The sequence below is a fragment of the Sturnus vulgaris genome, chromosome 18, assembly GCF_052056855.1.
Source record: "Sturnus vulgaris isolate bStuVul1 chromosome 18, bStuVul1.hap1, whole genome shotgun sequence".
NCBI lineage: Eukaryota > Metazoa > Chordata > Aves > Passeriformes > Sturnidae > Sturnus > Sturnus vulgaris.
The window spans coordinates 5063357-5087868 of NC_142260.1; the positions used below are offsets into that span (position 1 = coordinate 5063357).

At 52.6% G+C, this 24512-nt stretch overlaps 2 protein-coding genes across 2 annotated transcripts; both read left to right on the forward strand.

Annotated features, from left to right (window-relative positions):
- Positions 1 to 1173: 1173 nt before the first annotated feature.
- LOC106854697 (ras-related and estrogen-regulated growth inhibitor-like) lies at positions 1174 to 7749 on the forward strand. The gene is made up of 4 exons (XM_014878756.2): positions 1174 to 1340; positions 4868 to 4924; positions 5536 to 5609; positions 6064 to 7749. Exons 1-4 carry the CDS (start codon positions 1244 to 1246, stop codon positions 6544 to 6546), a joined length of 711 nt encoding a protein of 236 aa, XP_014734242.1. The 5' UTR covers positions 1174 to 1243; the 3' UTR covers positions 6547 to 7749.
- An 832-nt stretch (positions 7750 to 8581) lies between these two features.
- LOC106854672 (SITS-binding protein-like) lies at positions 8582 to 24201 on the forward strand. The gene is made up of 14 exons (XM_014878718.2): positions 8582 to 8695; positions 11008 to 11177; positions 12245 to 12808; positions 13481 to 13633; positions 14382 to 14882; positions 16801 to 16972; positions 17655 to 17847; positions 18678 to 18828; positions 18912 to 19091; positions 19432 to 19700; positions 20128 to 20264; positions 21264 to 21385; positions 22470 to 22649; positions 23082 to 24201. Exons 5-14 carry the CDS (start codon positions 14424 to 14426, stop codon positions 23253 to 23255), a joined length of 2037 nt encoding a protein of 678 aa, XP_014734204.1. The 5' UTR covers positions 8582 to 8695; positions 11008 to 11177; positions 12245 to 12808; positions 13481 to 13633; positions 14382 to 14423; the 3' UTR covers positions 23256 to 24201.
- The last annotated feature ends 311 nt before the right edge of the window (positions 24202 to 24512 follow it).

The following is a 24512-nucleotide window of genomic DNA, read 5'->3' on the forward strand; positions in this document are numbered from 1 at the left end:
GGCAAGATGGGTTTTTGGGAGAGGTCTACTGGCTCTCCAGGCTCTCCACAACAGTCCCTGTGTTATCCAGGGGCCTCCTCCAGTTCTGATCCTGCTGGCAGCAGCTGTAATCCCGATAACCCTGTGTCTGGTTGAGTGCTGATGTCCCTGTGGGCACCAGGATGTTCCCTTTGGACACCTGATAGGGGCTATAAATACCAGGTGGGCTCATGTTCCCTCAAGCACCGAGTGGGCTGTGCCAAGTCACCCCAGATGGTCAGGCTGAGAGATCCCTGTGCCAGAGAAATGACTGCAGCCTTTGGGAAAGGGACTGAGTCCCCGATGTGGGTGTTTGCAGGCTCCACATCCTTGGCCAGGTCCCTTCTTCCAGCTTCTTTTTTTTGCAGCGCTGGTGTCACCTGGGATCTGCATCCCTGGGTCAGAAGTGTTCTGGAGTCTGATGGAGAGAGTCAAGATGCTGCTCAAGGTGTTGCCAGGCTTGTCCCTTCTTCCCAGGATGCCCAAGGCAGATCCATGCCAGCTCTGAGCTGCTACACGTTCCCTGCATATCTGGGTACAGCCTGGTGGTGCTGCTGCACCAAAACACAGCACAAAGTTCGGTTCCAGGGCTGGTGTGGAGTTCTTGCACTTGGGTATCCATGGGGATTTAGTCGCTGGTTTGTGCAGAGCCAGGATTCGTTCCTCGCCCTGCTCATGGGACAAGGGGGAAAGCCGGGGCTGTCAGCTCCCCTTGTCATCACTGACTTCTCTTGCGCACAAACACGGGGAAAATGGTGATTTCGGGATTTGGGGGCAGGCAGCACTCTGGCTATGTTACTCTGGCTGGGGAGGTGCTGCACCACATCCCTCTTTCCTCACTTTCATAAACTCACGGAATCCCGGGAAGGTTTGGGATGGAAGGGACCTCACAGCCCATGCAGTGCCACCCCTGCCGTGCACAGGGACACTTTCCATAACCCAGATCACTCCGAGCCCCGTCCAACCCTGGCTTTGCCCCTTTGTCGGCCGCAGCTTTCCCGCTCCAGGAAGCGCTGCTGCGTGCGGGGAAACTGAGGCACAATTCCCGAACCGCCTCCAGGATGGGATGAGGACCGCCTCCGCTGGCCAGGGAGGAGGAGGAGGAGGAGGAGGAGGGCATCAGCTGGGACTGAGCCCAGCCCGGCCCCCGGGGCGGAGCCGGCGGAGCAGTGCCCGGCGGAGCGGGGAGCGGCGGATCCCGGGGCAGCCCCGGCCCGGCTCCGGGATGAGCTTCCCGCGGCCCCTGCGCCGCTCCGTGAGCCTCAGCCCGGCCCGCACCCTGCGCCTCGTCGTGCTGGGACAGAGCGCCGTGGGCAAGACAGGTAGGAATGGGCTCCCCGGTGTCCCCCCTGTATCCCCCGCATCCCTCTGGCACTTCCCTGGCATCTTCCCGCATCCCTCTGCTATGTCCTGGCACCCCTCTGGTATGGCCCTGGCATCCCCCCCGGGATTCTCCCTCCGGCCAGAGGGACCAACCTTCCCATGTGCCTTAGAAAGCGGGGACAAGGGACATTCTCCCGGTGTCCCCTCCCCGCAACCCGTGGGTTTTGAGGGCGCTGAGATTCCTTCCCTTCGAGTTTCCCACATGGACACTTTTGCACCGGGGCTCATTTCCCTCGCCCGGCTGCGTGGGGATTCGGGGTGCACATCATTGACCGGGAGAACTTTGCTAAAAGCCGGGCTCGGGATTGGGTTTTCCCGGGTGAGAGGAATTCGCTGCTCGTTCCCAGCGCCCTCAGTAGCTTTGCAGAGCCTCCTCCACAGCACCGGGCTGTTTTCCTTCAGGAAAACTCCCTTTCCCTGTGCCTTGTTCAGCGCTCTCCGTCTGTGTCTCCGCGCTGTGCTGCGAGCATCTCAGCTCCCTCCTTCACCCCATTCCTTCCTGAGGATCATCCTTCCCTACTTCCCACTCCTCCATCCCCAGCTGTGAGCACTTGGGGACAAAGGTGTCCCCTGTAGCACCCAGAGTGGCAGGACTGGGGTGAGAGGCAGGGAAAACTGTGGATCCATGATCCGTGTGGGCACACAGCTATGCTGCCGTGCCCTTGGGGACAGGGAATGTCCTGCCCCTCTGGAAAAGGGAAGGCACCAGAGCAGTGGCACCTGTGGCTGACGGAGCCGCTGGAATTGTGTTTCCACGTACAGCAATCGGTATGAACGAAAAATCCTAATTCCCTGATTAAATGGAAGGAAGCAATTCCCGGCTCTCCCTGAGCAATTCTGGAGCTCGGGATGGGGCTCAGCTCCGGAGCCCCGGCGGATGGGGGGGATCCTTGGCGGCGTTTGCCCCCATGGAGCTGATGGTTGTACGTGATGTACGAAGCCTTTGGCTCGCCCCCACCCCAAACTCGTGTGTTCCCCCGCTGCTGGGCATCCCACCCGGCACACAGCAGATTCCTGGCAGCTTTGGGCTCGTCCCGTGGGCAGGTGCGGGGTTTTTGTGCCTCCTCCTTAGGGTGGGATCGTGCCTAGGGTCTTTAAAAGTTCCTCCGGTTAGGTTCGGCTTGCAGCAGCGGGGTTTGTGACAATGTGACAGTGACACTGGCCATGGAATGGGGGCACGGGGAAGTAATCGATACGTGGAGCGTGCCAGGAACAGGGAGCAGCCCCCGGGGACGGCAGGCATGCAGCCCCCCTGAGCGAGTCCCTCGCCATCTGTGTCTCCTGGGCGCCGTTCCGCACGTCCTCCCCTGCCAGGGGACATCGTGTCACCTTCCCCGAGGGCTGTGCCCGAGCTGCCGGGTCCTGCTGCCCGCCAGCCCCTGCGCTGGGGACCAGGACACCTGTCCTGCTGTCCCTGCCCAGCCGGCAGGGGACATTCCAGGTGATGGATCGAGTGTAGGAGAGGCCAGGAAGGAGCCGAGGGCAGCAGCATCATCGCTTGAGCTCCTGTAGGGAGGACGGGGGAGGCAGTCGAGTCCCCAAGCAGGGGTGACATCTCTCCTGGCCAGACTGTGAAGCAGGAGGAGCTGAAGGTGAATTTCATCCTTCAAGAGCTGCCAAGCTCCTATCCTAGCAGGATGTGAGTGGGCCCCACTCCGGAGCATCCCCGGGACGAGCTGCTGCATCCATAGGATACAGAGCCAGGTCGGGCGAGTTGAAGGGTGGGAACAACCAAATGGCAAATCCCTTTGCAAAAGGGAAAAATAAGACTTGATTCTTAGCAAGAGTTTGGGGTTTTTTGGAGCAGTTTGGAAACCTTCAGGACGTGGTGACCCGAGACCCTCCGAGCAGGGACGGGTTTGGGCGCAGCCGTGCGGTTTTAAGGATCAGCGCTGTGTGAATCAGCGGCGGGGGCTGGAAATCCAGCCCAGCTGGGGCTTGTGCTATCCTCTGCTGCTGCTGCCCAGCGTAAACTTGGCCATAACCCGGAGCAGAGCTCTGCCTGCAGCACGTGGAGCGAAGATGGATGGGCGCTGGAGCCGCTCCGTAGCTGCATAAACAGGACAGCACGTGGGCGCGCACTCGCTGCCATCCCCAGGTGCCCAGCCGGGCTCCTTGGCAGGTAAATCACCCCTTGAGCCCGTAGCCATCCCCACACCCCACGTTTAAAGCACATTTAACCCTTTCAGCTCCAAGGAAAGCCCTTCCCGAGGTGACTGATGTTCAGGATGGGGAGAAAAAGCTCCTTATAAGGCTGGGTGGCCGCGGCCGCTCCGCCTGCGGCCGCTTCCCCCACTGGCAGCTCCCCTCGTGTTCCTGCGCTCCAGCCAATTTTTAATCAATCTAATTGGCTCCTCTTCTCATCCCACACCATGTGCTCCAGCTTTGGGTGGCTGCCTGACATATGACACACAATCAGGTGCTTTCTAGAGACCGAGCCTACCTCGTCCTGCTCCCCCTCCCCGATAATTCCATCGCCTCTTTGAAGGGGTCTGTAGGTGCCTCCTGCAGGATCCCTGGTTATCGCCTCAGAGCAGTTTGGCTGAATTACCTGTTTATTTCTTCAAATCCCTTCCCTGCTGGGCAGGTTTAAACCCAGAGACAGACTGGGGGATGTGAGAGGATGGTGAAGCCCCTAAAGAGGATCCTAGCAGGTGTGGGAGGCAGGAGAAGTTCCTGCATCCCTCTTTCCCTTTCTGTGGTTATTTAAGCCTGGCTCATGTGAGGTTCCACATTCCTGGGATAAACACACAGATCCTGTGGTTCTGCGAGGGCAGGACACCAGCAACATCTGCTGGTGAGCAGCTGGGACAAACTGACCCTGGGTTGCAAGGGAAAGGGAGCTCCTAGTGTTGCTCCAGCTTGGTGTGAGCTTTTCGTTTCCCCTTTTATTCCTGGAGGGGTTTTCATCACATCCTGGTTCTAGTGAGGTTTATCCTCCTGTCACAGTTCTGATTTGTTTCCCTTCCTCCTCTCCTCCTGGCCCTGTGCTCCTGCCTAGCTCTTTCGGGGTTTTGTTCCCACTTGTTTTTTTCCCTTGCTCCACTAATTTCACTTTCCACTCCTGTCGCCTTTCCAAGCCATCTCTCAGCCTCTCCACTACCTTTCACTCCCATCTCCATTATCATCATTAACGCCTTGAAGCACCACTTCCACCCTCCACTCCTGCACTCTCTTCACCCTCCCAACCATGGCTTTGTCCAGAAATTCCCTCTCCAGGCACCAGCACTGCATTTCCAAAGCAGCTTCCTGGAAAAGATGTTGTGGCCAAAGGCTCCAGGGAGGGTTTTGCCAGCAATTTGGGCTTTGCCTCGCCAGGCTCTGGTGCAGGGAGATGTGTAATCAGATGAGGGGGTTTAATTGCCTGAGCTGTGCCTGCTCCTGCTGCTCCTTTGCCCTTGCAAGGAGAAAAATTAGTCCAGAGGGCTGACAACTCCAACAGGGCTCATTGTGTTTTTTTCCCCAGCGTTGACTGTCCGATTCATCACCAGGAGATTCATTGGAGACTACGACCCAACCCTAGGTAGGAAAACTCCTTTTCCTTGGTGCTGTCACCATGGCAGAGCCAGCTCTGCTCCCTCTTCTTCCTCCTCAACCAGACAGACAGCACGTGGACATCCTGACACCTCCCTGGGTCCTGCATGCCTTTTTCCCTTTCCGTTGTTATTAAGGGAAAATCTATTGGGATGAGCCATCAGACTGTGCAGGGGAGTGCTGCAGGCTCAGCCATGGGAACATGGAATCATTTAGAGTCATGGGATCACATAGACTCTTTTTGGTTGGCAAAGACCTCTGAGAGTCCAACTATCAAACCAACAGTTCCTCAAATTCCTTCCCAATCTGCTGGGAGGTGGCTTTTAAGAGACAGGAGGCATCTAAGTCCCTGGAGCCTGTCCCCTCCTGAATTCTAGGGTTTTGGGTGTTTTTTTTGCATTTGGGTTATTTTTTGAGCACTGAAGCCATGTCTCTGCTGGAATATCCCAGAAATGTCCCCTCCTCCCTCTCTCCTGTGGAGCCCCTCTCCCTCCCTTGTTGCCCCCACACTTTGGTCACTGCTGCCCTCTTGGCCACCCAGGTGGGCTGTGGCTGCTCCCTGGGGGTTCTCTCACAACCTTCTCTGTGTGTCCTGCCCAGAAATGATCTACAGGCACGTGGCTGTCATCGATGGGGAGATGGTGCACTTCGAGATCCTGGACACGGCTGGACAGGTGAGCTCAGCCGGGAAAACACCATGGGAGCAGAGTGGCCTGCTGGGGAAGGCAGGCCCTGCTCTTCCACTGGCCTAATTCCTGCTGTCTGGAATATGATGGGGGTTACCTCACGGAAAGGGTGTTTTGGTGAATTTATGTCTAATCTCAGTTGCAGTGTGGCTTCGGGTAAATATTCCCCCATTCCCGTGCAGGGCACAGTTGTGCTTCCTGTGCCAGTGGAGCATCCTGGCAGCTCAAGGGAGCACTGATTCCCCCAATATCCACACCAGGACAGGGCTGATGGCCGTCCCCACCTGCCACACTGCTTAATCCACCCCATCCCTGCCCCAGGCTGCTGGCATTACCACTGCTGTCCCCAAACCCTTCATGGAGACGGCGCCGCGCCCTCGGGAGGTTTTCCAAGGTTTCATCTCGCATTCCAGCTGTACTAACAGGAGCCTGTGTTCTCCAGGAGGAGGATTCCCTGCAGATCGAGGAGAAGATCAAGTGGGGCGATGGCTTTGCCGTGGTGTACTCGGTGACGGACCGCTGCAGCTTCGACGAGGTGATGCGGCTCTGCTTCCTCATCAACCACCTGCACGCCAGCCCCAAGCGCAGCGCCGCCGAGCAGCCCCCCGTCGTCATCGTGGGCAACAAGAAGGACCTGCAGTTCGACAGGATGGTGTCCACCGAGGATGGGGAGAACCTCTCCAAAGCCCTCAAGATTCCCTTCTACGAGATCTCCACGCGGGACAGCTACGAGGAGCCGGTGGCCGTGTTCAGCAGCCTCTACCAGGAGCTGCTCAGGCAGGGGCACTTCTCCCCCGGCTCCTTCAAGAGGAGGACAGTGTCCAAACTCATGGAGAAGATTCCCAAGATGCAAGCCAGCTCCACCCTGAACTCTGCAGGCAGAAGCCTCAGCTTTAACTCCTTCAGGGACTACATTCCCGAGTGAGCAGCCCGGGATGGGGGCGGCTGCTGGGGCTGTGCCGGCTCTCTGCAGGGGAAGGTCAGCAGTGGAGAGGGTGGCACTGGGGCTTTGGTACACGGGGCTTTGTGCCAGCAGGGAAGGTTTTCTTCTTCTGTCTGATCTCTTTGTTCCCTCCTCCCCCTCTGGCATGGCTGCAGTGGAGCCGAGGTGACCCCAGTGGTGTTGGGACATTCCTTGAAGGGAGGCTCAGCTGTGTTTTGGTGGGGCTCAGACCCAGCACAGACATGTCTGGGGGAGGTTTTCCCCCTCCCCTGAGCTGGCTGTGTGTGTGTGTGTACCCCAAATCCAGCACCCACCATGCTGGGTGACCCCGAGGGCTGTGCTGGCCATTCCCTGGGAATGGAGCCTGCTTCCTCAGCGTGGCTGCTGAGTAAAACCCCCGGATCCTCAAACCCTTCCAGCCCATCCAGGCTGTGCTCAGTAGCATGGACACAACAGATTCCAGAAGCTGCTTGCAGGTCGGTCTGTCTGTCTGTCTGCTCATCCACCGCCCTGTTCCCAGAGGGAAAATCACCACGGGCTCAGGACTTCTCATTTTGCACAGAGATGGGGCAGGAAAGGCGTGGGAAGGAGCCAGGCTCGTGGCTCACGTTCCTTCCCTCCCTCTGGGTGTTGGGAGCTGTGTGGCTGTGCTGGGACCCTGTGGTGTGACTCCCCTGTCCCCTCCTGTTGTGACCCATCCCATCGTCTGCTGCCGTGTCCTGTGACAATAAAAGCCGAGTTCCCAACGCCTGTGGCACTCCCAGGATAGGTTATTTTAGGGAGCTTAAGGAAAGGAGTGCACGGTGTGGAATCACCCTTAACTTAGGGCTGGCATCCCCCTTATCCTCACCTCGAGCCCTCCTGGCTCCTTCCACCCTAAAAGGCTTCCCTGGAGGATTACAGCCTGGGAATCCACTTATCCACCTCTCCAGCCTGCTCCAGAACCCACCCAGGCACCCTTTTCCCTCCTACAGCTCCCAGAGATGTTCCCTGGTGTTGCTTGTGTCTATCCAAGGGGTTTCCCTCCAAGGAAGGGGATTCATTATATTCTATTTCTCTTCATACACCCACATTCTCCTATGGGGGGGGAGGGGGGGGAATGAGCCCCATCAAGGAGCTGGGAAAGCAATTTGGGGCTGCTCCTTCTCAGCACCTTCATTAAAATCCCAATTTTACTGAATTAAATTTAATGTAGTGAATTCAAATTTGCTCAGGGATCTGTGTATGGGCACAGCCCAAATAGGACTAAAGCACCTCAGGGGGGCTGGACAAAGCAGGGGGTGTTAATTTTTTCCCAAGGGAGTTGAACATTGGGAGCTGGGTTAGGGGTTTGTCATCCAGACGCTGGGGTGGGTGTGACTGGAGAAGAGCAGTTTGGGAAGTGCTGGGATGGAGAGAGAAGAGCTCAGGAGGGATTAAACTCCACTGGGACACTGAAAACACTTGAGCCTGTCAAATGAAAGATTTGGGTGCTTTCATTCCACATTGCTCAGTTCCCAAATATCCCCAAGGCTTGTCCAAGGGCATGGATTTAGCTGCTGGCTGGAGCCGGGAGTGATGGAATCCCGCAATATTCAGCAGGAATTATTCCAAGTGATGGATGAGACAGGACCAGCTCATGAGCAGGAAGCCAGGCCAGTGCTGGAACAGCATCCCCAGTGCTCCTGGCAATGGAGGAGCCCTTGGCACGGCCGGGATTTCTGTCCTGGAGTAACCCCAGCCCTTTTTTATATCCCAAGGAATCCAGAAGGCTCCGTGTGGTCACTGCTGCGGCCCCTCACCAGGACTCCTGGTCCTGCCTGCTATAATTAGCACCAAACCTCATTAGGAGAGGCAGGGGCAGCTCTTCAGGACTGGTAATTGCTAATTACTGGGAGCCTCTAATGGCTCTCCAGGGGCAGTTTCCTCTGCCTTATAAAGGAAGGTCTTGAGGATGCAGCATTCAGTGGGGTGGGGAGAGGTTTTGGAGAGTGTGTGGGGGGATTCTGGGAGGTATAAATCCTAAATTCCTGTGGTGAGAGGTCTGCAGGGGTTGGGCAAAGGAGGAGGAAGAACAAAAACAAGAAGAAAAAGAAGAGGAAGGTCTGTGCCTTCCCTGGAGCAGAGCCTGGAGTTTCAGAGCCCTGGGAAGGTGAGTCCAAGGCAGGTCCCTGGAAAGGAGGTGCCCAGAGTTTCCTTGGAGGTCCGTGGGGATGTGGGACCTGCAGCCTCCTCCCTGCCAAGCAGGGCAATGCCACTAAAACAACACTTCAGGGCAGTTTGGGAATAGAGGGTTGGGGTTTGGTTTGCCTTGGAGCCCTCCAAAAAAACCCAAAACTGTCCTTGGGGAGCACCAGAGAGAACTCCCCCAGGGAAAAGGGGTGGATGGAGCTGGAGTGTCCTGTGCTGATCCCCTGGGTGGATGTTCCTGTGTGTAGCTGGGGAAATGCCACCTCTCTGGAACAGCTGGGTGTCCTGAAGGTCATCCTGAGTGCCACCTCTCTGGGACAGCTGGGTGTCCTGAAGGTCATCCTGAGTGCCACCTCTCTGGGACAGCTGGGTGTCCTGAAGGTTGTCCTGCACCTTTCCAGCCTGCTGTGGCTCAGCTCCACGGAGAGAAGCTGAACAATTTTGGTCTCATAATTATCCAAACAGCATCTCCAGGGCTGGGATTGAATTTGGCAGCAGGCAGGGGCTGCAAATGTGCTCACCACATTTCTGGGAAGCTTGGGAGAGGCAGATGAAGCAGAAAGGTCCTTTCCAAGAGCTCCCTCGCTGTGCTCGCCCCCAGCAGCTCCCTGGCATTCCAAGCCCTCCGATTGTCTCCCTTTGTCCCCTCTGCCAAGGAGTTTCCTGGAAAACCAAAATCGCGGGGTGCAGCTGCTCTCTCTTCGCAGCCACAGCTTTTATCATCAGTTGTGCCTTGTTTTAATTAAAAAAAAAAAGAAAAAGGTTTGGGACTTTTTGGAGGAGCAGCACATGGATCTGGTCTCACCACAGCCCTGTTCCTAGAAGTAGTGGGGAGAGTGGAATTGTCAGCAGCCCTTTCCAAGCAGGTGCTGCCTCCAGGGATCCCAAATCAGCACCCTCACCCCGCTCTGAGGGATCTGAGATTGGAGCAGGAGCATTGAGGGTGTCCAGCTGCTGCAACATTCCCTGGATTCAAGGTACCTGGACTGGGTTTGGAGGTGCAGGGGGGCGAGTGTCTCATGAAGGGCGTTTTTCTCAGCACAGTGAGCTCCTCTCTCCCCAGATTAGAAATTTTATGGAATATTGTGCATTAGGAACTTGGGTTTGGTGTCCCCAAAATATCAGGCTTTGCCTGAAGGGAAAAGGGGTGTAAGGGGCACACGAGGGGATTTTCCATCCCATCACTACCAGCCAAAACTGGCAGCTGGAGCTGGTGATTTTCCAGCTAGAAAATTATCCATCCATGGATTATTTCAGGTGCTCCAGGCTGTTCCCCAGTCTGCCCAAAATCTGTTGCTTGACATGAGACTCTTGAAAGCCCACATGGACACAAAGAGCCCTTAATGCCTTAAATCAAGGCATTCCTGGTTTAGGGGACACAGCTGGGATGGGAAGGGACAATGGTGGCTTCCAAGGGCTGTTCCTGTTTATAAGGCCACGTTGTCAGTGCAAGTCCTGCTGCTTTTTTTTTTGCTTTATAAATAGCTCTGGAGTTCATGGAAATCTGGGATTGCTTTCCAGGAGGAAATATGGGCTGAGATTTGGGGATTTAGGAACCACATCACCCTTTTCGCCTTTTTTTTTTTTTCCTTTTAAACTGAGCAATAGCTCAGCTCCAGTGAGGAGCCCAAATCTCTCTAAGGCACAGAGAATTCCAGCACACCAAAGGCTTTTGCTGGCCCTGAAAGGCAAGGCTGGGAACTGCAAGGGGAAGGAAAACCCAAGGAGAAACACCCACCAGAGCACATTGGCTGGTTTATTCCTGGGATGGATTCTGAAGGTGTCTTTTCCCTTTGGATAAACTCAGGGAGAGCAGGAAGATGGGATATCCATGTCCATCCACGCTGTCAGCTTCAGGGAATCCACTCTGGTTCATCCCTGAGTCTCCCAGCTTGAAGATATCATGGATAAATGGATAAAAATGAGAATTTGGTGTAGACTTTTGAGGTACTGCAGGATCCATCCCCATGGGGGAGAGTTTTGGGATGAGGCTGCTGCCCACTGGGGGAAATGGAGGAGAAAAGCCAAGTCCTGGAGACACTTTGCTGCTCCCACCAGGTCTCCTTTGCTCTTGGCCAACCCACACAGCTTTCCTGTAATTTTTTTAAAAATAATAATATTTAAGAAACCCCAAACCAGAAACCCCTGGAGGGTCTGGCTGGGAAGCTGAAGCTGTAATTGTTGGTGCTTAAAGGCTGTAGGAAAATATTGATGGAAAGGGCTGGGCCTTCCCAAGTGTAACCCCACAAAAGTGGAAAATCTCCCTTTTTCCAGCCAGCCTGAAAGGTGATGACAGAACTCTGGAAAGGAATATGAGCCACAAGGTATGGAAGATTCTCTTAGGGGATAGTGGTCCTAAATCCCAGTGGGAATAACCCTTCGTCCCTGTTTTCTGGGTGTTTCACCAAAAAGCTTGGATTCTCGAGCTCTGCTTATGGATGCTGGTGAGTTAGAAATGTTTCCAGGCTCCCACTCCATCCCTTCCCTGGGCACTGTCCACCCACAGGTGCCACATCCTGCACAGCCCAGCAAACCTGGAGGGTTGGCAAATCCCAGAATCCTGGAATGGTTTGGGTTGGAAGGGACCTTAAAGTCCATTCAGTTCCAAATCCCTGCCATGGCAAGTGACATCCTGCCACCAGATCAAGGTCCCTCAGCAACCTGGAGCTTGGGAAGCCCCATTGGGTATAAAAAAGGCAGCCTCAAGGTCTTTTCAACCCTGAAAAGTCATGAATGATGCTCCATTTTGCATAGGAGAGGATTTTAAAATATTTAACAAAAAAAACCCCTCTGGAGGCAGAGGGGCAGGACACACTTCTGGAATCCAGAGAGCCACCCCGAAATATTTTTTTTCCTGTGGCCAGTCAGGGCTAAGTGGTTTTTGTTGGCAGTGGGAGGAAGATGAAGGGAGGTTTCACTGCTTGAGGGAGCCAGTTCATGCTGAGGATGTGATAGATCCATTCCTCTTCCCAAAAACCAGGAGTTCTGGGAGGGTGGGAGAGGGCTCAGCCCAAACCCCCAGGCCATGTGCAGAGCTGGGGGGAGGCCCAAATTTGGCTAAATATTGAATTGTTTAAAGCTCCAGCAGGAATTTTTCCCTGGGATTTGAGTTGCTTTTTAAGAAAAGGTTTTTTAAAACCATCCTCATTTCCTGCTATCCCACCCAGGCGTGGCCTCCTGTCCCTGCTTATCCCACTGCACCCGCACCATCCCGGGCTTTCCCTAATCCCACCTTGGGGGCCCCTCTGCCATTCCATGGCTGTGGTTTAATCTTGTGCCATGTGACAGAGCTTTGCCTTCAGCTGCTGCAGCCAAACAACCTCATCAGCCACCCATTTTGTGGTGGGATACAGGGAATTGCCAATCCTTGGGCAGCTTTTGTGGCTTTTGGGTGCTGCTGCCACGTCCCTTTCTCTCCCTCGGACAGAGGATTAAACCTTCCTGTTGTACCACGATCCCAGATCATCCCAAAGATCCCTTTTTTTTCCTCTCCTTTGCTCTGTTTCTGCAGGTTTTGCAGCCAAACCGAGCTCTCCCTGAGGATCTATAAAGCCTCACAAGTGATTCCATCAGCTCTGGCTGATGCTGTGGGTGAACAGCTCTGAATCACCACAGGGTTTATTCACTTTTACCTGTTCCCCTTTTCCAGGTCATGGGGAGTGTTGGGCCCCTCAAGTCCCTGTAACACTCCTGGTGGAAGGAACACCCCTCCTTCCTTTTTTTTTTTAATTTTTCCCTTTATTTTACCTAATTTTGGGGTCTCATGAGTCCATCACCTACAGCTTTGCTTTAACCTCTCATGACTGTGTTCCCATGGGATCCCCAGCCCCTCCTAGCTCATATCCAAGCTTTTTTCATCCTTTCTCCTTATCCTAGATCCACCTCCTCTTCCACTCTGGAACCCCTTCTTATCCTGATGCTATCCACCATTTTCCCTTCATACAACACCGGATATTACCCCACCTGCAATGAAAAATTAATCTTGGAGAGGAAAGGCCCCATCCAGGGACTTATTTGGTCCACAGATGAGAATTTTCCTGGATTTGGCTGTCTTGGGACTCTCCTGAAGTCTGGGGTGAGCAGGGCTTTGGCCTTGGGATTGCTGGGGTTTTGCCTGGATGCAGGATGGGGAAACTCTTTTAAATCCCAAGATTTTTATATCTTGGCAGCCAACAGGTTGTAATATTGCTTGGAAAATCCAGTTCTTCCCTGATCAGCTGTAGACATAGTGAGATGAATGTGAATGGGGACTGGAGCATGGAAAAGTCAATGGAAATCTCAGATTTCCAGAGTTTTTGCACCGGTGGGGATTTCAAGTGTCCTGGGAAGTGGCTTCCCTGTGGTTTTGGGTGCACCCTTAGCTGCAGCACCCGTTTTGGCAGCTCTGGAGTTAATCTAAGGGAGGGTCCAGTGGCTCATGTGAAGTAAGAACAGGTATAAACCCCCCCAAAATTCGATAATAACACCAACAAGAGCCAAAGCAGGAGAACGAGGGGGCTCAGCACTCCCAGGGCTTCACGTGGGGATTCACAGGGGTGGAGTGAAGACTCAACCAGAGCCGCCTCAGCAAACTGGCAAAAAAAAAAAAATTAAAATGTTTCCCCTATGGATAAAAGCCCTTAAAAATGAATATTTTTTTTAATGTCCTGCCCCTGCTGGGGATGCAGCCACCTGTGGCTACGTGCGGGCTGCAGGGGAGGGAGAGAGGGAGGGAGGGAGCTTGGCTTAAGTATCGCTCCTGGGTTAGTCTGGATCAAGTTCCTTCGGCTCTGGACACGGCCAGGAGGGAAAAACTGCCCTGGGATAAAGAGAAGGAAAACCTGCTGGTGGTGGGAAAACCACTGGGAAAAGCACCGAGGACACTTCGGGGGCTGTGACAGCATCTCCGAACCTGCTTTAGGTAAGGGGTGACGTGGGAGTGGCTGCGCCGTGCCAGGGGAGGTGGCAGCATTCCCAGCCTGGCATCGGGCAGTGGGATGGGGCCTGGGATACCGGGACAAGCCAGTGCCACCCCATGAAGCTGTCACCACAGGTGACCCCTCAGCTGGAGGAACAGTGGGTGCCCGTTCCCTCGGGCTCAGCCAGCCCCAGCCTCTGCCCACGGGCGCTTTTGCGCTGTGCATTATCCAAACGCTTTTCCAGGGAAGAGAGAGACGAGATGGAAAGAGGATGTTGCATCCCCTCCTTTCTCGACCCACCCTGGGATGTTCTCCTGCACCCCTGGCTCTTTGCTGCCGCTTCCAAAGCGAGCAGGGAAGTGATGCCAAACCCCACGGAGCAGCGGAGGCTGGAGCCGATTCCCATTGTCCGCGGCCCCATCTCCCTCCCGGGCTCTGGGCCACGTGTGTCCTCCTCCTCCTCGGTGTCACTGGGTGCTGCTGGCTGTGCCAAGGGGCTGAGCCCCTGGTTTGGGGGCTGAGCCACCGTCACCGATCCCAGCAGTGGGATTTACTGTGGAAGGGACTCCCTTTAACTCGGCATCAGCGCAGAGAGAACAGAGTTGCAGCTTTCTTCCTTTTAAACGATTTGTAAAAATTTCATTAGTTTTTTGTGCATGCTTTTGGAGCTCTCCCAGAGGATCTTTTGGAGCTCTCCTAGGGGATCTTTTGGAGCTCTCCCAGAGGGTTTTCTCTCCCGTGCTGCTGCAGGAGGGGAGAGCAGCGGAGCCGCGGCATCCCTGCGACCGCACCATGCCCCTCTCTCGCCACACCGGCCAAATCCCGGAGTCCACCTGGACCTTGGGCTTCAGGGAGATGACGGAGCCCTGGAAAGGAGCCGTGGGCTGTCTCGGCGTGGCCGTCTTCTTCGCCATGACCATCGGCATCATCTCGTGGCAGGCTCTGGAGCAGCCCCCGGAGGAGTGGGTGCTGCGGGGCCGGGATGCGGGGATGCTGTGGGAGCGCGGCCGCGGGGCGCTGCTGCTGCGGGCGCTGCCGGCCGGCCGGCCCGTGCTGGCCATCGCCGTGGGCAGCGTGCCGGCCACCGAGCCCCCGCCACCCCGGGACCGCTGCTGGCACGACGGTGGCCAGTTCTGCTATTCCTGGGAGGAGGATGCCGAGCTCCGGCTCTCCCTGGAGCCGCCGGCAGCTCCTGGAAGCGAGTGCTACAGCGTCCGCTGGACCCCGCTGCGCCCCGACGCCACCCTGAAGGTAACGGGGACATCTCTGTCCAGCTCCAAACCCTTTGGGGTCCTACAAGGGACGGTCTGGCCTGACCATAACCCCCCCGCCTCACTTATGGGGTCGCACTGTGGCTGCCTGCCTTCCACATGCGGAAAGTGAGAAAATTTGGAAGCATCGTGGCCCCAAAATCCTGTGGTGGTGCCACGTTGGTGACCCCGGGATGGGAGAGCTGTGTTTATATGGAGACAGAGTAAATACCCGCTGGAGATGACAATGCTGGCGAGAGCCTCGGGAAGGTCTTTTCCAACACAGACACAATGGGCAGCTCCCGCGGGATGGGAATAATCCGTGTCCGCCGCTGCAAACATTTTTGGTATCATTCCCTGTTTTCTCCCTCAGTTAAATAAAAGCAGACTCTGGGAAGGAGCCTTAGGAAGGGAAAGAGCAACGCTGTCAGAGCAGGGTGTCCAGTTGTGGGGAGCCCTCAGAACAGGGAGGGAAGTGGGACAGGATTCTCTGGGATGGAGGATTGTTCCTCTTTAGCCATAAATCTAAAATCATAAGAAATGGCTAAAATCTTGAGCCATAAATCATAAATTTGGGTAGGTGGAAGGTGGGTGTCAGGTCTCCTCCACTGACATTGTTGTAAGGCATTTGAGAGGACGAGTGAGACAGAATAGGCTTTTCCCCACTTTTAAAAAAAACCCCAAACCATTGGAAAATATGATCCAGCGAAATCTGAGTTAAGAACAGACTGTTTTCCCTCTTTCCCAGCTGGTGTAACGAGTTCAGCTGACACCTGGTACAGCTATTCCGAGCCTCCAGGGTTTCCACTTTAATAATTTACATCTCCTCTCCCCACCCCTTGGAGAGACTTCACCTCTCTGCGCCCCCGAATCAGGACTCCAGGAGGAGCCTTGGGATTGGGAATAAACTCGATGTGGGTTGAGTGGGGGATCTCTGAGTCCCTTCTGCCACCCCAGGCCCCCTTCACGGCCCCAGATCTTTCAGGGAAGCCCATCCTGCCTGGGAAGTCACGAGGACGCTAAGTCCTGCTGATCCCTCGATTTGGCAGAAAGTTTGAGAAGCTTTGAAGTGAAAACTGATGATTTCTGGCAGGAGGTGGGTCAAGGATGGGGATGTCCTCCATCCCAGGGCACTGTCAGGCCTATGAGAAGTGCCCCAAATCTCCAAACTGAGTCTCTTGAGGGAAATTCTTGTTATCAGCCCTTGGGAAAGAGGGAAGCTGTGCCTTGGGAGGGAGGATGTGTCACCCTCAGGACATTGGTGCCATTAAGGTGAGAGCTTGAGATGGAGATAAAAACTCTTGAGGACAGCTGCATTTGCAGATTCACCCCAGAAACTCCAGGGAAGGCAGCTGGAGAGCTTAATGTGTTTTTAAAGTAAAATAAAGGAAAAAAAAAATAGAAAAAGAACAACTGAACGAAAAATACCAACCAAATAAAAAAACCGACCAAATAAAAAAATCCCAAGCAAAAAAAAAAAAAGCCCTAAACAAACCAACAAACCAAAATACATAGATTTTCCAGCTGGGTTTCTGAGAGTGCCCTCAATGCATTTTAAAGCTGTTTCCTTGAATTTCCCCCTCTGTTGTCCTGTCCCACAGCCACTCACACCTGCAGAGTCTCTTTGCTCAAACCTTTGCAGCATCTTTTCCTTTTTCACCTGCTACTCAGAGGTGTTTGATAACTGTGGTGGGGTGCAGAAGTGTGATTGCTGTGGCAGTTTGATTTTTATTTGTGCTCCTCCAGCAAAAACTGGCAGGCTTTGGGAAGCACTTCTTGCTTTTCTTTTGTTTTTTTTTTAAACAAAACCATAATTTTACGCTGTAAAAGGGTCACCTTCCACTATCACAGTTTGCTCCAAGCCTGGAATACTCTACTTGAGTATTCCTTGCTCTTTGATGATGCTTTCCTGGCTGCAGGATTGTTTTTCCATGGCCAATGTCTCGTGGTATGGGGGGCCAAGCATCCGTGCCCAGCGCTGGCCCCTCAATGGTGCCGAGAGCCCCGCACAGCCCTTGGTCAGTGGCGACCTCAGCACAAACCCCGATGGCTTTGGGCCTGTCCTGGAGAGATATTTCCTGGGATCCACAGGTAAGCACCTTCCTTTCCTATCCAGTGTCCAACAGCTTCAATCTCTGTGCTTCTCTGCCCCTCTCCTCACCTCTAAAGCAGCTGGTTTGAGAGTAGATGTCTCCAGGAATATAATATCCTGCAAATGTAGCAGCAAAAGGGCATATGGGATGGGTCCCACTGCCTCATCCCTGTGGGAAAGGTGTGATACTGAAGCTGAGTGCCTGAGGATGAGTGGCTCAAGTCACTCCAGGGACATGCCACGCTCTTGGTGTGCCTGGTTTGTTTTTAAGCCCAGATCTGTGCCCATTGCTGCATCCCCAGTTCCACTCGAGCAACTTCCTGATGCCGCTATAGGATGCTGGATTCAGGCAGGAGTTCAGCAGGTGGTGTCATTTTTTGGGGTATATTTGGATTATTCTGCAGAACATCCAACTTCAGGTATTACCCCAATGAGCTGCAGCTGCCCTGCACTGCTGAGGCCGCTGAATGCCAAAAGGCTCCAAAGGGAGAAATCCAGCCCTCGAAAGGCATTTTGGACTCTAGAAGGGAATAGCAGGAGCAGGCTGAGGATGGTTGGCATGGCTGGATCTGTGGTGGGATCAACGCAGGAAGGAACCAGTCAGGCTCTGCCACGCACATCCCTGTAGCTCCCAGGACCGGCTGCTTGCCGAGACACCATTTTCCCATTTTCCCCCAAAAGGAGTGACGGTGACAGCGGCTCCTGACGTGTCCCTGCTGCTGTCCTTGGAGAGCCACCGCCAGTTCTGCCTGGAGACGCCGGCGGGACGAGCGGAGCCGCTGCAGTACCAGCTCTGTGTGAGCGCCGACGTGGCGGCCGCACACCGGCACAGGGCTGGAGCAGCTCGGACACCGCCGGACACCGCGCTCCTGCGGTGAGCACTCCTTCCCCCCAGGGTGGGAACCCTTCCGAATGTCCACCTCTCATCACGTGTTGGGTTGGGGTTGGTGGTTTTTTTGTTTTTTGTTGTTTTTTTTTTTTTTTTTTTTTTAAATATCCAGTTGTTCATTGCAAGGGCGCATCAGTTTTGAAAGGCACAGAGTCGCAAGTGTTAAAGCCCATGTTAAAGTTTTTGGCAAAGAGTTCTAAATAGAAGTAAAGTCCCAATTAGAGGCTGCTCTTGTTGAGGTCCCAATGTTGTTGTGGCAGCTCTTATCTTCTTCAGGTGCTGAAGAGAAGAAAAGCAAGAGAGCAGGAACAAAAGCAAAATCAAATCTCTCCCCAGTGCATAGATTCTTAAAGACAAATTACCCAACTAGCAAAAAACATAAACCAATTTTTCTTAACTTATTAGAATTTTAGTTTCTTAGCACACCAGGTTATGTATAAACTATGCATATGGTCTATCTTGTTCTACTTTAAAAATGTAAGCAATATTCTTACTATAGTTTTATTATGTCTAAAACTATGTTCTTGGAGCTTTTATGGAAACACTAGTATCTATGACCATGTGTTTTAGCCTTTACTAGAACTCACACTTCTATACTGCTATCTAAGACCTTCATTTCTCAAAAGCACTTAAAACATATTCTTACTTAGTTACTTGCTTGCTTATTCTAAAACTTAAACTTACACCTCTACTTTATGTGTAAGTGGCTTAATATACTTCAATCCATCCAAAGGTTTTAATTCAATCCCTGCACTTTGATTTCTCTCTGAAGAATCCAGAGAGACTCCAACAATGAGGAATTTCCCACCCTGCAGGTCTCCCATCTGGCGGTACCACGGCCCGGAAGGTTCTGCTGCCAAAGTCAGGCGAGGGCTGAGGTCGCTGGTGAGGAGGCTGAAGCGACATCGCCTGCAGGAGGGCGTGGTGGCCCTGGGGGAGCGTGGCACCGCCGTCCTCGCCGCCGTGGTACGGCCACCCTGCCACCCCCCGGGCACGTGGGGAGCGTGGTGCTCCCGCAAACCCCTTATTCCATCCTTTCCCACCTGCAGGACCTCGTGCCCTGGGAGCGCAGGAAGAGGCAGGTCCCGGCGCTGGTGGAACCTCTGGAGCTCTCCATCACGCTGTCCCCGTACGCCAGTGTCACCTCCCCGCTCTTCCTGCGCTCCCTGCGGGGTGGAGAGGCTGCGGGATATTGGCTCAGCCGCCAGCCCCGACCTGGGGGCAGCTCGGTACGGGCGCCGAACCAAAATTAAAGCTGAATAAACATGCTCAGGTTTATTATTTATCAAGGGACACAGCCCGATCCCATCCTGCTGGCACACGGCAGTGCTGGGGGAAGCAGCTTTAAAATTTGCACTTCCAGTGTTCAGAAGATTCCCCATCTCTCATTTTGTGTGGTCATTTTGATGATCCCTTAGCCACCAGCTCAGGGATTTTTGGGGAGTTGATGCCTGCACCAAGACAGTGCAGAGTGGGATGGGGGCAGCAGAGCATCCCTCAACCTTGCACCCCGGAGTCAACAGGATATCCTACGGATCTGACAGGGATTTCCATCCTCCTCCTCCATAGATCCCACTGCTGACCACCTGGAAGGGGCAGCTCTGTGCCCGCCTGAACGTCACCAGCGAGGCAGCGCTGGGCTGGTACCTGGCTCGTGCCCGGCGCCTGCAGCAAGCGCTGGGGGCCACCTACGTGGCCTTCGAGGGAGTGGAGGGCAATTCCTTCCTGGAGCAGGATGTCCCTGCTCCTGCTGAGCTGGTGGATGATGGATACACCGAGGTGCTGGCGGCGGCGCTGGCGACGCTGGGCAATGGCACCGTCATCAGTGCCGGGACCAGGTGGGCACCAGGGACAGGCTTGGCTGGGGCTGAGGGGCACAAGAGCTTGCTGGGGGATGGTTGAACCGGTGCTTGGAATGTGCTCTTGGTATTCCAGATGTTCCTTGGTGAGGAAGTGGGGTAGGGCAGGGTACTGGGGTCAATGATCCTTGTGGGATCAGAGGGTGGCAAGGCCCTGGCATAGGGTGCCCAGAACTGCCCCATTCCTGGAAGTGTCCAAAGCCAGGTTGGATGGGGCTTGGAGCAACCTGGGATAGTGGAAAGTGTCCCTGCCCATGGCACAGGACGGGCTTTAAGGTCCCTTCCCACCCAAACCATTCTGGCACTATAATCTGGCCCCAGTTACTCCCAAGCCAGCTGGGCATCGTGGAATTTCATCTCCTGTGCACCCTCTAAGCTCCTTGAAGGGTTTGTGTTATTTCCCCAGATCCAGTCACCTCCCACTGTTTGTCCAGATGAGCCCCCTGAGCTCTGACTGGAGCCACGCTGGGCTGAAGGGGCTCATCCCCTCCGTGCTGCACTACAGCCTCCTGGGCTACAACTTCTTCATCCCTGATGTAGTAGGTAAGGACTGGTTTTCTATTTTTTTCCCCCTAATTCTGGCTTCTCTGCAGTGAATTTTGCAGCTTTTTTTCCAGGCACAAAAGGTGCATTCACACCTTAGTTGTGCTATGGAGCGTTTTGCTCCCCAGTTTTCCGTTGTGCTGGCGTGATTGGGATGAATGTTACCAGGGGAAAAAAGTGAGGAATTAAAAGCAACAGAATATGATGTAAATATTGCCAGGCAGCTCCAGCAGCAGCCGAGTCTCTGGGGATGCCCTTCCCAGAGTTCCACCCCTGTAGGGCTTGTCTTGGGCTAAATCCCACCTGGCACAGCCAGGACCTGCATCCCCAGGCTCCTGGCTGGGGAATGGATATTCCCTAAAACTCCAGCAGCTCTGCTCCAAGTCTGCATTTCTGCTCCGAAGCAAAATGGCTGCAGAAATCCTGAAATAAAAGCTTTATAAAAGGGCAAGAAACAGCCTTTAATCAGGGCCAGGTGGATCCCTTTCCTTTTTTCTTGGAGCTGATGGAGTTAGTGGTGATTAAAACATGCCCTGAGTGTGCAGGGGCTGTGCAGAAGTGTCAAACATGGAGAGTTGAGCTAAACAACAGCCCTGAAATAGGGATTGAGAGCAATATTTCAATTTGACCTCTATTTTTAGCCTGTTTTCCTTAGAAAACGAGGCTTGAGCAATCCCAGCATGGGAGTTTGCTTCCCAAAGAGGTGCTGGAGCCCTTGGCTGGGATGAATGGGAGCACAGATCCTCCTGCACAGAGAGCTGGGCAGTTTGCTGCCAGGGGTTGTGTCCCAGCAGCCTGGGAGCTGCAAGAGTTGGGAAAAGCCTCTGGAGGAAACAGGAATTTGTGGATGGCTGGGTGAGTCCTTGGCATTGGGGAGTTTGTGCCATTTCCAGGGAAGCTGTGCCGGCTTTTCAGAGCGATGGCTCCCAGGAAAAAAGTTTTCCCAGGAAAACTTTCCATGCCGTGTGAGAGCCTCACTCCAGCCCCACGTTCCTGCAGGAGGGAGCGTGGCTGGAGCCACTCCAGGGGACCCGGAGCTGTTTGTGAGGTGGCTGCAGATTGTGACATTCCTGCCCGTGATGGCCTTTGGGACCCCGCCCTGGCTCTGCTGTGACACCTGGGTACGTATCCCACACTCCAGACAGGAATTCTGGCATGGCCAATGCCCCCAAAAGCCATGGATGGCCTGGCAGAGCTGTCCTGCCAGGTGCTGTCCTCAGCTTTCCACTGAAGTGGGAATAAATCCATTATCAAAGGGTTTAGATTTAAATCCAATGGATTTGTATGTTATCAATGGATTTAATTATATTTCAGATCAGTGGATTCATATGCATTATCAGTGGGGTTTAAATCAAATTTATTAAGGTCCTTTATCAGTGGATGTAAATCCATTTAAATACAATTAATTAATAGCCATGATCAATAGATGTAAGTGCATTTAAATCCATGGGTTTATATACATTGTCAATGGATCTAAATTCACTTGAATCCAATGGACTTATATTCATTATCAATGGGTTTAAATATATTTAAATCCAATGGGTTTATATTAATTATCAATAGAATTAAATCCATTTATACCCAATAGATTCATGTTCAATATAAGTGGATTGAAATACATTTAAATCTAATAGGTTCACATCTATTATCAATGCATTTAAACCTGTTTAAATCCAATGTATTTGTAACCACTACCAATGGAGTTAAATGCAACGAATTTATAATAAATATCAACGGATTTAAATCCATTTAAATCAAATGGATTCATATCCATTAGCAATGTATTTAAAATCATTAAAATTCAATGGATTATGGATAATCCAATGGATAATGGATCCATTAGCAGTGTATTTAAACCCATTTAAATCCACTGAATTTAAATTAATTAACAATGGGTTTAAATCTATTAAAATCCAATGCATTCATATTTATCAATAAATTTAAATCCAGCTGATTTATAACACCAATGGATTTATGTCCATTATCAATGAATTTAAATGTATTACAAATGGATTCATATCCAAATCAATTAACATCCACTATCATTCCCATTTGCACCATAACTTGACCAGGACATTCCAATTCAGTAATTTCCCTTCCCAAAGGAATTTATACTTTACTTTTAAATTTTAAATTATTTTTTCCCTGCCTGCTTTGATGTTTCCTGGATGTCAGATTCTTCATGGATTTTTCCCCCACCTGCAGGTCTTGAATCTGACCCGCCAGTGCATCCAGAGGCACCGGGATTTTGTTGTGCCACTGCTCCTAAAATACAGTGAGGAATGGCAGAGTTTGGGATATCCCATCTTCCGTCCTGCCTGGTGGCTCAGCCCCACAGATCCAGTTGCATTCACCATAGAGGATGAGTTTCTCATTGGAGATGAGGTGGGAATTCTGCATTATTCCTGTAAATCCAACTCTGCCCAAGTGCAAACCAGGACTTGGATTTGAGCAGATTTAAATCCAAGCTCAGTTTTGTAGGTTTGGGGTTTTTGCTCCTTGGAAAAGCTTGGCTTTCTTCATGAAACTCTTATTTAGGGCCCTGAAACCCTCTACCAGCTTTGGAAGTGAAATGATTTAGCAGGAATAAATAGTCTCAGAATGTTGGGAACTGCTTTTGGGAACTGCTTTTCCCAGTTCTTGCTTGGAGAAACCTGGGATAGTGGAAAGTGTCCCTGCCCATGGCAGGGAGTGGCACTGGATGGTTTTTCAAGGTCTCTTCCCACCCAAACCATTCCAGGATTCCCTGATGACCATCTCATCCCCACTGTCTAATCCTCCCTCTGCTGAAATTCTTTCTTTTTCTTTTCCCTGCAGGTCCTGATTGCTCCAATAACAGAAAAGGGACAAACGTGGAGGGATATCTACCTGCCAGGAGAGGGGCACCTCTGGCTGGACACCAACTCTGCCCGAGTGTTTGATGGTGGCACCACCCTGAGGAATTACTCTGCCAGCCTGGCAGAGGTGCCAGTGTTTGTAAAAACCTCCTGAATCCAGGCTGGGCAGCTCTGGGACAGAGACCTCCGAGGGCAGTGCTGGCCACAGGCATTCCCTCTTCCCTCAGACTTCCAGCCTTTTGCACTTTTCCAAGATCTTTTTTGTTTTATTTTATTTTATTTTTGTGTGTGGTTTTTTTTTGTTGTTTTTTTTGTTTTTAATTTCAACAGAAATTGTCTCAATTTTCTTACTCGTCATTACCCTAAAATAGTGGCTCTGCCACCAACATCCATCCACACTGAATGCTGCCTTTTTTCCAGGGTTTTCCCTGTGAAATGTCTGTGTGTGTATATTCAGGTGTGCATATCCAGCATTTCCAGGCCCCTGACACCATGCTCAGAGAGGACTTTCCAGGATATAAACAAACACCAGTTTATACCTGAGGAGAAGTTTTGTATTTAATGAAAAAATTAAATCTATCCTGGAAAAACTACCAGGATAATTTTGGTGCTGAGTGTGGCCACCTCCACACCTCCAATGCTTTTCCCCCCTGAGGCTCTGTGTGGTTTCTAGGTAGCAAGAGCCCACATTTTGAGTAGATTTGGGAGAATGAGTAAATTCCAGGTGTATTTGAAACAGGTTTCTGAGGAAGAAAAATAAACTTGATCAAGCAGAGGAGTGGCTCTACTGGAGCATGATGTGGATATCAAAGATCCTTGCTCACCTCCTGTGTGCCCAGGCTCCTGCTTTTCACCATTTGTCGAATTTTATGGCTTTTTTTCCAATTCTTTCTTACAGTGCAAGAGGGATCCAGTGTGACCAGCCTCCTTCCATCCAGCAGAGAATGTATCCATAGGCAAAATCCACATCCCACATGCTGAATATGCATTTAGGGAGATGATCAGCTCTGCTGATACCCCAAATTAGAGATCAATGGCACACTGCAGGTTAGTGGGGTGATTCCAAAGGCTGGCATTTGGGATAAGAGCTGGGAGGGAAGTTTAGGACAAGTTTTGGTCCTGGAGCTGGGCTTGGGCACTTCCAGCACTGAATTTTATCAGTCACACCTTGGGTTTTTGGGGGAAACATTCCGGTACCAAGTGGCTCTGCTGAAAAAATGCTAAGGGATACTAACTTCTCCCAGCAAAGCTTCCCTGGATAAAACTGAAGGGAAAGCAAAGGCAAAATCCAAGTCAGGTTCAGCCATGAAAAGGTTGGAGAGTGGAAGAAACCTCAGGTCCTTCCTTGATCCAGAGAGGCACTCAGTGATGCTGGGGGGAGCTCACAGAGGGAAAGGATGAAGCTCATGAG